Source organism: Symphalangus syndactylus, chromosome 1 (assembly GCF_028878055.3).
Source record: "Symphalangus syndactylus isolate Jambi chromosome 1, NHGRI_mSymSyn1-v2.1_pri, whole genome shotgun sequence".
Classification (NCBI taxonomy): domain Eukaryota; kingdom Metazoa; phylum Chordata; class Mammalia; order Primates; family Hylobatidae; genus Symphalangus; species Symphalangus syndactylus.
In genome coordinates, this window is record NC_072423.2 from 157,043,332 (window position 1) to 157,057,900 (window position 14,569).

The window sequence follows — 14,569 nt, forward strand, 5'->3', positions numbered from 1 at the left end:
TTCCGTGTAGACTAAATTGAAAGTACCAGACCCCTCCACCTGTTGCCCTCGACAGCTATTGCTAAGAGAAAGCAACTTCTTAAGGCCTTGCCTGATTTCCCACTGACCTCCTTGAGTGAAGGTGAGTCACCCTCTCCTATGACTTTCTTCCTTGTATGTCAATCAGTTGACAATTTTTATTGGAACAGTGCCCTGTAAACTTTATCAGTTATACTTCAATGAAGATTTTTTTTTAAGAAAACTAAAATTTCAGAAGAAAACTGTAAGGAGTACTGACTGCGTATGTAGCGTGTAATTTAGTGACCTTGTATAGAACCTTTGTAAGGACAGTGGTGAAACAGTGTAGCAGTATCACACCACAGTCTCCTGCCTCACTTATATGTGGATATATCATGTGTTTTGCCTGTTCCTGAACTAGGCAGAAGCTAGTGATACAGGCATGATGGGGCCACAGGATTCTTTTTGAAAACAAAATAAAGCTTTGAACATGGTATATTTGCAGTCTGCTTATAGAATTAAGGTTTCTATATTCTGTACACAATTTTTGTGGCATAAAAATTGTGTCACAAAGTTTATATTGGGACATATATTGATTTTGAGTCACTTTAAGGCCAATGATCATCTTAAAATAATGGTTTCTCTGCCAAAATTTTAAGCTCAGATCTGATTTGTTCCAGTATCTGTTCAGAGTTAACTGTTAACTTAAAATTCAAACTTAAAGAAGTTATACTTTAAAAATTTTTCAATGTATTTTTTAAGCTGGGTATGTAAACGTCTTCTCCGGGTGATGAGTAGTCAAACGTGTTGGATTAAATACGTGCAAAAATATGTGTGAGTTAAAAAACACAAACAGAATCTGAAGTCGATGGTGGTACAGACAATTGAATAGTTTATTACCTCTGAACCCACGTGCTTTGCACGGAACGCTGGGCTGGTTGGGATTCCTGACTTCCTAGACCCAAAATTACCACTATGCGTCTCTGACAACTTATATTTGCTCATCTTCCCTGGCCGTTCATCTAGCACTAGTGAAGTAAAAGAATAAGGCCGGACGCGGTGGCTCACGCCTGTAATCCCAGCACTTTGGGAGCCCAAGGCGAGTGGATCACGAGGTCAGGAGTTCAAGACCAGCCTGACCAATATGGTGAAAGCCTGTCTCTACTAAAAATACAAAAATTAGCCGAGCATGGTGGCAGATGCCTGTAATCACAGCTACTCGGGAGACTGAGACAGGATAATCTCTTGAACCAGGGAGGTGGAGGTTGCAGTGAGCCGAGATCATGCCACTGCACTCCAGCCTGGGTAACAGAGCAAGACTCGGTCTCGGGGGAAAAAAACAAAGTAAATAAATAGTCTCAACACACAGGTTTCTTTAAATCCCATGCTCCTCCCAGCATCCTGCCCCTCCCTCCTGTGCGTTTGCTCGGCTCCCAGTCACTGCTGTTCAGGGTTGCCCCAGTGAGCGGAATTTGACAGACGTGGATCAGACCTTTCCTGTGAGTCCGATTTGAGGCAGTGACATAAACAGATGGTCTCTCAGTGCAGCTCCAAATGTATGGAAAGTTAGTTGCCTTTTATTCTCAGAATGTCACGCACAGCCATTTAAAAACAGAACTTGCACTAACTCGGTATTTTTTTTTCTTTGTAATTAACAGTTTTCTATTTGCTCAGGGAACAGGAGTTACCAATTCATACTAAAACAGTGCATTTCTGCCAATTTTGCTTAATATTAATTTTTAATTTCACATAAAAGCTTAGCCCATAGCATTTAGCCTTTAAAGTTTAATCTGACAGTTTCTATTTTACTTTTTATTTTTGTGTAATAATTATATTGAAATTTAAAAACTAAGCTTTATTTCCATGGTTTGCCTTTCAAAATACACCCACATAAGAACAAATTTGGCCCCAGGCAGAGCTTCTACAAAAATAAGAAGTTAGGCACGACCTCGATCATAGTTGCTTATACTTTCTTCAAAAACTATTGTGCTTGTACGAAACAGTGCCGATGCCAAAGATTGGGAAGTGCTTTACTTTGAGTTACAATTAGATTTACAATTTTTTACCAGATTTTGGATATACGAGTGAAAGTCCACGGTTCCAATCATCTCAGAGCCTTTAAGTGAAGCCTTAGCTATAATTTAATTATCATTAACTAATACACTTTAATGGATAAATAAATGAAGTTAAAAATATACAACAGAAAGGCCAGGCGAGGTGGCTCACACCTGTAATCCCGGCACTTTGGGAGGCCGAGGCAGGTGGATCACAAGGTCAGGAGATCGAGACCATCCTGGCTAATACGGTGAAACTCTGTCTCTACTAAAAATACAAAAAATTAGCCGGGCGTGGTGGTGGGCACCTGTAGTCCCAGCTACTCGGGAGACTGAGGCAGGAGAATGGCGTGAACCGAGGAGGCGCAGCTTGCAGTGAGCCGAGATTGTGCCACTGCACTCCAGCCTGGGGACAGAGTAAGACTCCGTCGCAAAAAAAAAAAAAAAAATTATTTATCTGAAATAGATTGTGTTTAATGTAAGAAATGATTATGAAAAATTTTTCTGAGAACAACAGATGGAACTCGGAATTACATTATCTAATTAAAAAGCAGTTGAAGTGTTCACGGTGTTTCCTCGTCACATAACAGGGTGGAATCAAATAGATACGAATCCTGCAAAGTTACGTTAGAAGTTGTCTGCCCGAAGAGCCCAGTGTACGTGCCATGGAGAGGACAGCAGACTCTGGTGCGATGCCCTGTAACTGCCCTTCACCTTAGAGGCAAACTGCCCAGAAGAGCCCAGTGTGCAGACAGGTGGCTTTGTTTCTATTGATCAACAGCTGGAGAAGGAACCTGGGATGGGAATTATCATGTTTCTCTATCATTAGGGAGATTTTCAGGAAAACACGGCCATTGCTTTGGGCTCTGGAAAGAAGCGAGGATGTGGAGCAGACCTTGCTTCCTGTCCCCAAGAAGGGAATCAAAAGGGAAACAGCTGGTTAATGAGCTCATGGCAGGACAGGGCAGCTCCTAGAGGTGAAGCCGCGGTCAGAGTGTGGGTGCTTTGCTGAGACCTACTGTGGTGTGAAGCATGCCACGGGAACAGTGATCTGTCATAGAGCTGGCAAAACTGCTCAAATAATTCACCATCAAATCTCAAAACACAGTGTTTTCATGCTTCCTGCATCAGGCGATCAGTACGTTCACTTAACCGAGAATGGGGACATTACTGGATAGGAAGGACCTCCATGGTCCTCAAGAAAGTTTGAAAGAGAATAAACAGTAGGACCTTATGTTTATCCATATTTGTTTGTTTGTTTTTTTTATTATACTTTAGGTTTTAGGGTACATGTGCACAATGCGCAGGTTTGTTACATATGTATCCATGTGCCATGTTATTTTGCTGCACCCATTAACTCGTCATTTAGCATTAGGTATATTTTGTTTGTTTTTTGAGACAGAGTCTCGCCCTGTCACGCAGGCTGGAGTGCAGTGGCATGATCTCGGCTCACTGCAGCTTCCGCGTCCTAAGTTCAAACAATTCTCCTGCCTCAGCCTCCTGAGTAGCTGGAATTACAGGCCCGTGCCACCACGACTGGCTAATTTTTGTATTTTTAATAGAGATGGGGTTTCACCATGTTGGCCAGGCTGGTCTCGAACTCCTGACCTCAAATGATCTGCCCACTTCGGCCTCCCAAAGTGCTGGGATTACAGGTGTGAGCCACCGCATCTGGCCTCTTATCCATATTTGTATGTCAACTTGAGCCTCTTTAAGAAGACATCTCTGAGTAAGGAGTGTAAAGAGAGTAGAGAAAATGGCTTAATGAGTTACCTCTAGAATCCTATCGAGGGCTCAGATTTCCAGCTGTTCCTCTCCAGGAAAAAGGGGTGGGGTGCACCTGGGATTCCTGTCACCAAGGGATGCTGATGCCTTTTATTATTATGCTATACCAGACATGTATTCCGGAGTCCTGATCCTTACGTATTTCTAGTTCAATGGTCATTGTGACTTTGGACCTGTTACAGATCCCGGTATTAATTTCTTCTTTTACCCTTCCACATACCCAGCTGTCGCCACAGAACGCAGCCTGTGTGTTCATTTGAACTTCTCCATGCTTGGGTGAATGTATGTAAGACATCATGTTCTCATGCCTCCCAGCTGACAAAATCCACACTGAGCTGTATGTATATAAGACATCAGTGTTCTCGGCCGGGCGCGGTGGCTCACGCTTGTAATCCCAGCACTTTGGGAGGCCGAGGCGGGCGGATCACGAGGTCAGGAGATCGAGACCACGGTGAAACCCCGTCTCTACTAAAAAATACCAAAAATTAGCCGGGCGCGGTGGCGGGCGCCTGTAGTCCCAGCTACTCGGAGGCTGAGGCAGGAGAATGGCGTGAACCCGGGAGGCGGAGCTTGCAGTGAGCCGAGATTGCGCCACTGCACTCCAGCCCGGGCGACAGAGCGAGACTCTGTCTCAAAAAAAAAAAAAAAAAAAAAAAAAAAAAGACATCAGTGTTCTCATTCCTCCCAGCTGACAATATGAGGTTCCATGTCAGGTTTTCACACATGGAAATCAAATCTTAGTGTGTTAGGTGGTAAGATGTTAAGATGAGGTGCAGCCATCTAGAGTGAGCCTCTTTATTTCTTACTGGCGTGTTACCCTATGCTTAACAGCATGTCATGAACCAGATCTGGAGTGGCTGCAGGTGGGCCTGACACATCTCCACACCGAGTACTTCACTGGCCATTTCTCCTTCTAGTTTACAAACCAATAGCTCACCTGTCAGTCACATAAGCCTGTTTCCACTGGATCCCTGGATAGGAGTTTTCACATAGAAAATGAGAAAACAAATACAGATGGGAAAGGTGCTTGTGTGGACTGGTTGGTCACTAACAAACTCTTCTGGCAGATGAATTCTCCGTATGGTAAAACACACCCATTTGCAAGAATGGTATGGAAATTCTATCATGGACAAGTAAATCAAATTATTCCTTCCCTGTTTTTCCTCCAGCACATAGATGCAGCTGCATCTCCTAATGGAGCCTCAGAATTAAATAGGAAGGAATAGAAAGAAATACTTCTGCCTGCAACTCTATGCAGGACTGAAAAAGTGCATGAGCAGATTTAGACTGTTTGTATCCATGCTTCTTCCATTTTAAGGATCCAGTCAGTTTCCCCACATGAGCTCAAGGAATACTTATTGCTGTCAAACAATTTTTACTGCTCAAAATATTTTAAGGATAGTGAACTACGTAAAGGAAACGGTAGAAACTTAGGGCTTAGCATTTTAATACACACTCTCCAAGCAATTCTAGTGCAATGTAAGATTGCAAAATGATTTCCAAAAATGAGGGGTTTATTGTCTCCTATGCACCTCTTTCCATGGCAAGAGTGACCCTTAAAGAGAAGTTTAGTCCATAGTTTCAGAGCAAGGTTATGAAACTCACATATTATAAATCCCCCTTCACCAGCCATGGTGGAACTCAGAGAGCATTTGGTTCTCTGCCTGAAAGGAGAAGGGTGTGGTTGGATCCTGTTGTTACTGTACCAATAAATAAATCTCCACCAGTGAACCTTTAAGAGAGGCTGGGCCAAAGAGAAGATGAAGATGATTAGGAGGAGGAGAAAGAGAATGAAGAGAGGGACGGAAGAGGAGGAGGAGAAAGAGAATGAAGAGAGGGATGGACGAAGAGGAGGAGGAGGAGGAAGAGAAGGAGGAGGAGAGGACAAGGAGGTGGAGGAGGAGAAGAAGGAAGAGGAGGAGGAAGAAAGGACAGGGAAGTGGAGGAGGAAACGGAGGAGGAGGAGAGATGGTGGCATCAGCTCAATCTGGCCTTTGGCATCCTGGGGCCATTTGGTTTCTCTCGGGCATCCTAGTGGAAGATGGTCAAAGCCTTCCACTGATTTCTCCTAAGTGGCTTCCTCTGCTTTGATTACAAACACAGTTTGAAATTATTTTTGGACAGTCTCCTAAGAGCAACATAAGCACAAACATAAACACAAAAATATCTTTAGTGTTCCAGCCCGGGACTATCCGTCTCCTTATGGAAGTGTGGCATGGGGGAGCTGATTCCATCTCTTATGCTTGATGTAAGAATGGGACGATGTGGGTGTCTTCCAGGTTATACAAATAATCACATTTTCAAGTTAATTAGATTTTCTCACATTAGGTAATTCCTGCTATTTCAGAGAGTTGGTTACAATTGTATTGCAGATGCAATAGGATCTTAAAAATATTTCCCGAACTTCACACATGCTTTTTGTTTGTTTTGGCTTTTTTAATTCAAAAGAACTCAAGACTTTCTTCTGTAAACTCAGGGTTGTTTTAAGAAGCACAGAACATTATTCTTCTGCACTAAAAGAGAACACTGTAAGCCTTGATTCTGCCCTCTGCCTTCCTTTTTTGAATAGAGAAGAAATAAAATGCACAGTTTGGGTACAGAGTTTGCCTTCAGCTTCTGGGACTCATGATGTACAGAGGCCGCCCGAGAATGATTTGCACATTGCTTTTCTGAGCCAGAAATATCTGGAGAGACTGTGGCCTCTGGAACAGCTGCCTCATTAACTGGTGGGGTGGGTCAAAGCATGAGGTAATCAGAGTTCTTTCTTTTCCTCTGCACCTGCAAAAGCACATCGCTAATTCCCTCGCAGACGCCAACAGGCATTCAGGCTAATGCCTTTCAGAGGAACCAGAGCGTGTCCCGCACGCCGCAGAAGACTGCCTCACCACAGGCCTGTTTCTAAAGGGAGAAGAGGCCTAAATCAGAGGCTTGTTGATTTGCATTTCTATTAGGTGTTGATGGAATAATTGTCATTTGTAGTTGCGTTCTACATAGAGCAAAATTATTTTAGGCACACATATTAAAGTGCTAATGCACGTAGGTGTGTATGTGTGTTGGCGGTAATTAATTACTGTGCCACAGACTGTTCTAAAACACCACACTTGAGTAAAAATATTTAAACGAACCTCAGCTAGTTCTATTTGACCATTATTAGAACACAAAGACTTAACCATGGAAACTAATTTCAGAATTTACGTTGAATAAACGTTACTAGGAAATAGAGGAAATTAGCCTCATGTGAAAACTGCTATCATGGTTGACCAGTTCTTGACACCTCTTGAAAAAGAGTGGCCCAAAGCGGTCGGTAGAATTCATCTTGAGAGTGGAATTTCATGAGCCTCAGCCATCATGTTGTCAGTTTCTGAACTTTCTAATATGATGAGGAATTCGCCTTCATTGCTGATCTCTTTTGTTATTTCTAGCTATTTCTAAATGGTGTGTGAAATGTTTTATTTTCTAGTGGTGAACTGTTCCGATCCAGGCTTTGTGGAGAATGCCATTCGTCACGGGCAACAGAACTTCCCTGAGAGTTTTGAGTATGGAATGAGTGTCCTGTACCATTGCAAGAAGGGATTTTACTTGCTAGGATCTTCAGTCTTGACCTGTATGGCAAATGGCTTATGGGACCGATCCCTGCCCAAGTGTTTGGGTAAGTCAGGGTTATTCCCAATTTCTGTGCACAGACCCCTGCAAGGGCACCATCAGCAGAAAATTCCATAAGTATATTTAAAAGGCACTGAATTTTAATTCCCTCTGTCCTCCCATCACCAATTGTAAGAGTTTTTATGATAGCTGTAGATAGAGTGGCCAGAAATCACCAAATACAACCTCAGCAAGTGAGTGGGGTCGGGGGATGCTGGTATGCCCAGGCGAAATGACCCAGGTTATTGGATGCCTCTTGGACAATGATGCCTTCATCTGTTTTTCTCATGGCTTGCCTTCAGCCTCAGCCTACCAGGTAGGCCGGGTCCACACAGCTCAGACAGGGTGGCTAGGACCTTCCCCCCCAGCATCTTACTCTCGCTCAGCCCAGGTGGCTGAAGGGCTCTGGTGTGGAGTTTCTGTCTGTTGACCTGGCATCTACGGCCAAAGAGGGGAGTGCTGTGAGACCTGATTGGGTTTTGTGAGCATTCCTGGTACAGTCCATGGTGACTACAATAACAACCTCATATCCTTTGGGTATACACCCAGTAGTGGGATTGCTGGGTCAAATGATATTTCTTATTCTAGGTCTTTGAGGAATCGCTACACTGTCTTCCAAAGTGATTCGACTAATTTACATTCCCACCAACAGTGTAAAAGCATTCCTATTTCTCCACAGTCTCGCCAGCATCTGTTGTTTCTTGACGGTTTAATAATTGCCATGAGATGGTGTCTCACTGTGGTTCTGATTTGCATTTCTCTTATCATCAGTGATGTTGAGCTTTTTTCATATGTTTATTGGCCACATAAATGTCTTCGTTTGAGAAGTGTCTGTTCATGTCCTTTGCCCACTTTTTAATGGGGTTGTTTGGTTTTTTCTTGTAAATTTGTGTAAGTTCCTTGAAGATTCTGGACATTAGACCTTTGTCAGATGGATGGATTGCAACAGTTGTCACCCATTCTGTTGGTTGTCTGTTCATTCTGATGATAATTCTGTTGGTTGTCTGTTCACTCTGATGATAATTCTGTTGGTTGTCTGTTCACTCTGATGATAATTCTGTTGGTTGTCTGTTCACTCTGATGATAATTCTGTTGGTTGTCTGTTCACTCTGATGATAGTTTTTTTTTCTTTTTTTGCTGTGCAGAAGCCCTTTTTTTAGTTAGATCCCATGATACATGCACGCGTATGTTCACTGCAGCACTATTCACAATAACAAGACGTGGAATCAACCCAAGCGTCCATCAGTAAAACACTGAATAAAGAAAATGTGGTACATACATACGGTGGAATATGATGCAGCCATAAAAAAATGAGATTATGTCCTTTGCAGGGACGTGGATAGATCTTACAGGGAGAGGAACAACACTCACTGGGGACTGTCAGTGGGGCAGGGGGAGGGAGAGCAGCAGGATAAATAGCTAATGTATGCAGGGCTTAGTACCTAGGTGGATTGATAGGTGCAGGCAACCACCATCTCACATATTTCCCTACGTACCAAACCTGCACATCCTACACATGCATCCCGGGACTTAAAATAAAAAATGAATAAGTGAATAAAGTTGTTATTAAATCTTTTTTTGTTTATTAAAAAATAAAGCTCATATTCTGATAGTAATTGGCTTGTGAATTGAATCCTTAAATCAGGGGAAGGGATATGGCTCCAGAGAATGGATGTGCTCTTCTGGGCAGAGAAAATCGTAGATGATCCCTATGGCCTCTCTTAAAACCTTATTATCAGTGTGTTATATAGACCATGAAGATTAGCAAAAATCCATCATTTTAACCAAATAGCCAAAGTCTTATTTTCTCTCACTTGAAAAATCAGGTTGGCTGTTAGCTTATAGAGAATCATGTTTTAAGATCATAGTCTGAAGATTTAGGAAAAGGTGTTACTCTCTTAAGTCTTTTTGAAATTAGAAGCAAAGCAATCCTTAAGCTCAAAATCTGATCTTTGTCCTTTGCATTCTGCATCCATAAAGAAAGCGGAGGCCAGGTTCAGTGACTCACTCCTGTAATCCCAACACTTGGGGAGGCCAAGGAAGGTGGATCTCGTCAGGCCAGGAGTTCTAGATCAACTTGGACAACCTAGCCAGATTCAATCTCTGCAAAAAATTAAATAATTAAAAACTAGTGGGGCATGGTGGCACATGCCTATAGTCCCAGCACGTTGGGAGGCTAAGGTGGGAGGATCACTTGAGGCCAGGAGTTACGATTGCACCACTGCACTCCAGGCTGGCCAACAAACAAATCCCCATCTGTAAAAAAATAAAAATAGAAATGAGGAAGGAAATGGCAATTACATCATGAATCGGGTCTACCCCACACACAGTAAATGTTGTAATGCCTCTTGCCTTTTCGGTGACAGCATTGTGAATTGTATTTTGAGAATGGGTTAGTATTGGAGATTTTTTTTTTCTCCAAGTGAGTTTCCTTCACATTCCTCTAACCTACACAGAAACTCATCTCAAATTATAACTTCAACAGTACAATTAATTCCTGTGGAGAAAGACCGTGATAACTTTCAAAAAAATTCTCAGCCTTTTGTAACAAAAAATGCATCTATAAATGTGTTACGGTCTTCAAATTGTGTCTGCGTCCTTACCTTCCTTGCCTTCACACCTGGGAATTTTTCATAGAAATTGGTTTAGTTTTGTTTTTATCTTTCCCAGAACATTTCTTTTACGTGCCTCCTGGCTTATGTGAGACTTCCATTTGGTTTTGTGCTGATCCTGATGTGCCTCAAATCTCCAGGAGCTGGGGTTTAGCTGGCTCTCGTTTTCCTAGCTAGCCAGTTCCTTCCACTTGGTGTCATTAACAGTTGGAATTTCCGTGACTTTGGGAATCCAAAGATCTTGCGGTGCATTTGCTTTTCCATGCTCTAGAGCAGCTGAGCTCCGTGTCTGATTTTGCTGTCTGAGCAATTTTGCTGTGATATTGTTTCACTGAAGGTTAAAATTTAAATAAAATATAAATTTTATTTTACCTGGAAATGGTCATTTATCCAGCTTTTCACTGTTTCAGGTCTCACTGGCTTCTTTTAAGGACTCTGTGTGGATAAAATCTGGTTCTCCAATGAATCAATGTCTATGTAAAACAGAAAATGATGCCTGATGTGACTCAGGGGATGGCCGTGGCTTCCAGGCGTTCAAATGTACCTCTCTGGTTGATAACCCTTCTGGGTGTCTCGTTACCAAATGGAATTACTCTAGGATACTAAAGCAGTCGCATTTGAGTAATTCCTTGGTAGTCTCAATTCAGTTAGTTCTTTTTGCAGATAGATAAAAATTTGTCCATTGCTAGCCCTCATTTAATACTGTACAGTAAAGGGAAAATAAATCTTCACTATCCTATATTAATCTGGATTACAGAATTTGCCTTTTTGAAGGATATTTATAAACACAGTTTGGGCCTGATTTCGTATAATTTTAAGGAAATGAATGGAAATACTGAGATTATTTCATAGAATAATTTGAGGAATAAATGAATCAATAATTGAGTATTATTATTTTATTTATACATATTAGACTGCCTCTTATTTAAAGAGGAATTGTTAGAATGGCTTTCTTAGACATGTGAACTTGAAGATTAAGCGGATTTGACAGAATCATGTCCCCAAGAAAGCATATAATTGTCATATTAACTGAAACAATAGTGGAAATAGTTTTAATGGATCCATGTTACTTTCTCAAATTTCCTATAATACTGTTCATTTGGAATATAGTTAAGGATCGATGGAAAAATGTAGGCAGTATGGCTGTCTGCTTGAAAATCCACATGTAAATTTCCACCGTAAGCAAAGCTCCCTTAACAAAACAAAACAAAACAAAACAAAAGGTTCATAAAGAGAACCTTTCCTTTTCGGTGAAGAAATTAGGGGGCTGGGCCTGGTGGCTCACGCTTGTAATCCCAGCACTTTGGGATGCTGAGGCGGGCGGATCACGAGGTCAGGAGATCGAGACCACGGTGAAACCCCGTCTCTACTAAAAATACAAAAAATTACCCGGGCGTGGTGGCGGGCGCCTGTAGTCCCACCTACTCAGAGAGGCTGAGGCAGGAGAATGGCGTGAACCCAGGAGGCGGAGCTTGCAGTGAGCCGAGATTGCACCACTGCACTCCAGCCTGGGCGACAGAGCGAGACTCCGTCTCAAAAAAAAAAAAAAAAAAAAGAAATTAGGGGAGGAAGTGTCACCTGAAAATTGGTATTTCTCACAAATTACATAAGGGAACTGTAGGACTATACTGGAATATGTAGATGTTTTTCTTTAACAGATGGTGTCAGTGTGGGCGTCTCTATGGGAGATTTGCCAATACAAAGTGTTTTAACTGGAAGGATGTACTCAATTGTTTTATCTTTCTTCTTAAGCTATATCATGTGGACACCCAGGGGTCCCTGCCAATGCCGTCCTCACTGGAGAGCTGTTTACATATGGCGCCATCGTGCGTTACTCATGCAGAGGGAGCCAGAACCTCGTAGGCAACGACACGAGAGTGTGCCAGGGAGACAGTCACTGGAGCGGGGCACTGCCGCACTGCACAGGTGAGGGGCTGACAAGTGAACTGACACAATCACGGAGGCCAAATCACTTTTCCAACAGTGATTTCGAATAATGATGCTTTACAATTATTTGAAATGCCCTGTAATTAGGCATCTATTTGAAATTATTATTATTCCATTTCTAGGCAAATACGCTGCTCTTAGATATTGTCTCCATCTTCGCCATAATTGTTAGACACCATCACTTTAAATGTTCTCCTCCAGGGTTCCCAGGAGTGCGTGGATCTCATTTGCGAGGAAGGTGCCGGCCATGGCTCCATGCGTCCCTGTTCGCTCTTTATTCTTTTTTATGTGGTTAATTTTCCCCACCTCCGCTATCATTAACCGCATGGGTCCTGTTTGAAGAAGAAATTGTCCTTATTTTTTTCATAAATGTTTCTTAAACAGTTAAAATTCAGTGAACCAGCAACTCTGGACACAATTCTGAAGAATTAATCCTCTCTTTGGACTTTTTTTTTTTTTAAACATTCCCAGTTTACCTAAAGCTCCGTTTTCCTTTTGCTCTCTGTACCTACCTTTCTTGATGCACTTACCATTCCCAGCATTTTCCTCCTTCCAAAAGAAATGTCGTGTATTCTCACAACCATATTTGGATAGGCTATTGTGAATTTAGTAACACAGGAACAACATCCTAAATTCTTTCATTTTGGGGCTATCACAAAGAAATTCTTTCCTACAAGATTGCCAGAATGTTGTGGAACCGTAACTCATGTCAAACACAAATTTCAGCAACCTTTTCATTATATTGAAGTGTAACAATTCTGCTTAAAGCAAGTCTAACACAATTGCGGATTGCCATATGTGTTTATTTTCAATAGGAAATAATCCTGGATTCTGTGGTGATCCGGGGACCCCAGCACACGGGTCTCGGCTTGGGGATGAATTTAAGACAAAGAGTCTTCTCCGCTTCTCCTGTGAAATGGGGCACCAGCTGCGGGGCTCCCCTGAACGCACGTGCTTGCTCAATGGGTCGTGGTCAGGACTGCAGCCGGTGTGCGAGGGTGAGTAGCCAGAAGCCTTAAGGTCCACCTTGAAAGTTAAAACCACACAACTCCTTCTAAAATGCCTGGCAAAATTCTACAAAAATTCTAGAGATTTATACTGTTTGTACAATTTAATCTTTCCCCCCCAATATTTGTGAAAGCATCATCAAAAATCATGACTGGGTGCATGGAGGTGTTCCAAGTGTCCACGGGTCCCATCACACGGATGCTTTTTGTTTGAAAGTTCGTAACACGAAAGCTTCTAATCTTCTCCCAGTGGTAATCTGTATGTGGTGTTGCCAGCGTTTTCTAGATCCTGGCAGTGAGTGAGTGGGGTTCCAGAGCAGTGAGCAGGACCAATGCAGACCACTGATGGGAATTTCCGCAGGCTGGAAGCAGGCTTCCTTCACATGTCATTTCCAATCTATCGGTGGCCCCCGTGTGTGGAGCTCTCTGTTTCACAGGAATCTGGGGTTATATTCTATAAACTATTTTGGAGTGGGTCTACTTGATTCTAATGTTTGAGAGGCATCGTAGGAAGTGGTGGTATGCTCCAGTAATGACAGTAAGAATTGCCATGGACACGTTATAGACACCGCACTGTGTATCAGAAGTGTAGCCTCAAGCAAAGGTGAACTGAGAGGTGATGGTAACCATGTATTCGGTGTTCAAAACCTGATTTAGAATTCAGACAGATAGGACTGTAAATGTTAGGAATTCTTTAAAAGCAAACTCCTCAGTTAAATTTTCAGTCTAAAAAGGTGACACAAATTAATTCAATATATATTTTTGTATGTATGAAACATTTTCCAAATAGTTTTACCAACTTGAGTAAGCTCACATACACACTATCATTGTGAGAAATTTAACTCGAGTTTCCTTAATCTTCATTTTTTGTACTTGACTATACTGTCTCCACTTCTGCCTTTATTGTATTATACATGCTATATGGATAAATAGAAATAATATATGTATATGATCTATCTATGTTATATAACCTATATAACATTAATTTCATATATAAAATAATGCTAAATATTAATATATGAATGTTTGTGCATATATTTGCATATTTATATATTATATTTGCCCATGCATATTGTATATATTTTTTCTCAAATACTATTTTTGGCTATATATGTATATATATGCATATAATATAGGCATACACATATGTGCACACAAACATGATAATCCAAGATAATTTTTTACTCTGAATTGCCTCTTGACAATCAAAGTAGTATAAATCTTAAGACTAGGCCCTAAAAAAGTTGTCTTAGGTCAAATACCACTGATTAGTAGTGAGAAATGGTTACCCGTAGTCATGAATTGCAGGACCATACTTTTGTTATTGACTGAAGTATGACACTATAAATTGATATAAATTTGTTAATCAAATACAAATTTTTTCAGTTCCCTTTCATCTTGTAGAGATTTTGGTATTAAAATTTGCACATGAGAGCAATGTTTTCTCACCAAAACCAGAGCGTTTTCTACTCTTTCATATAGTACTTTAGGTAAGCAATCCTATGCGATAAACCATTATCACCTA

At 41.5% G+C, this 14,569-nt stretch overlaps 1 protein-coding gene across 2 annotated transcripts in view; it reads left to right on the top strand.

Annotated features, from left to right (window-relative positions):
* Positions 1 to 14,569, top strand: part of CSMD1 (CUB and Sushi multiple domains 1) — a 2,032,824-nt gene that overhangs the window by 1,982,160 nt on the left and 36,095 nt on the right. For both annotated transcript variants that reach the window (XM_055289255.2, XM_055289263.2), the window contains exons 55-57: positions 7,297 to 7,485; positions 11,843 to 12,016; positions 12,853 to 13,035. In XM_055289255.2, the coding sequence (XP_055145230.2) occupies positions 7,297 to 7,485; positions 11,843 to 12,016; positions 12,853 to 13,035 (546 nt within the window). The remainder of the gene's footprint in view (positions 1 to 7,296; positions 7,486 to 11,842; positions 12,017 to 12,852; positions 13,036 to 14,569) is intronic.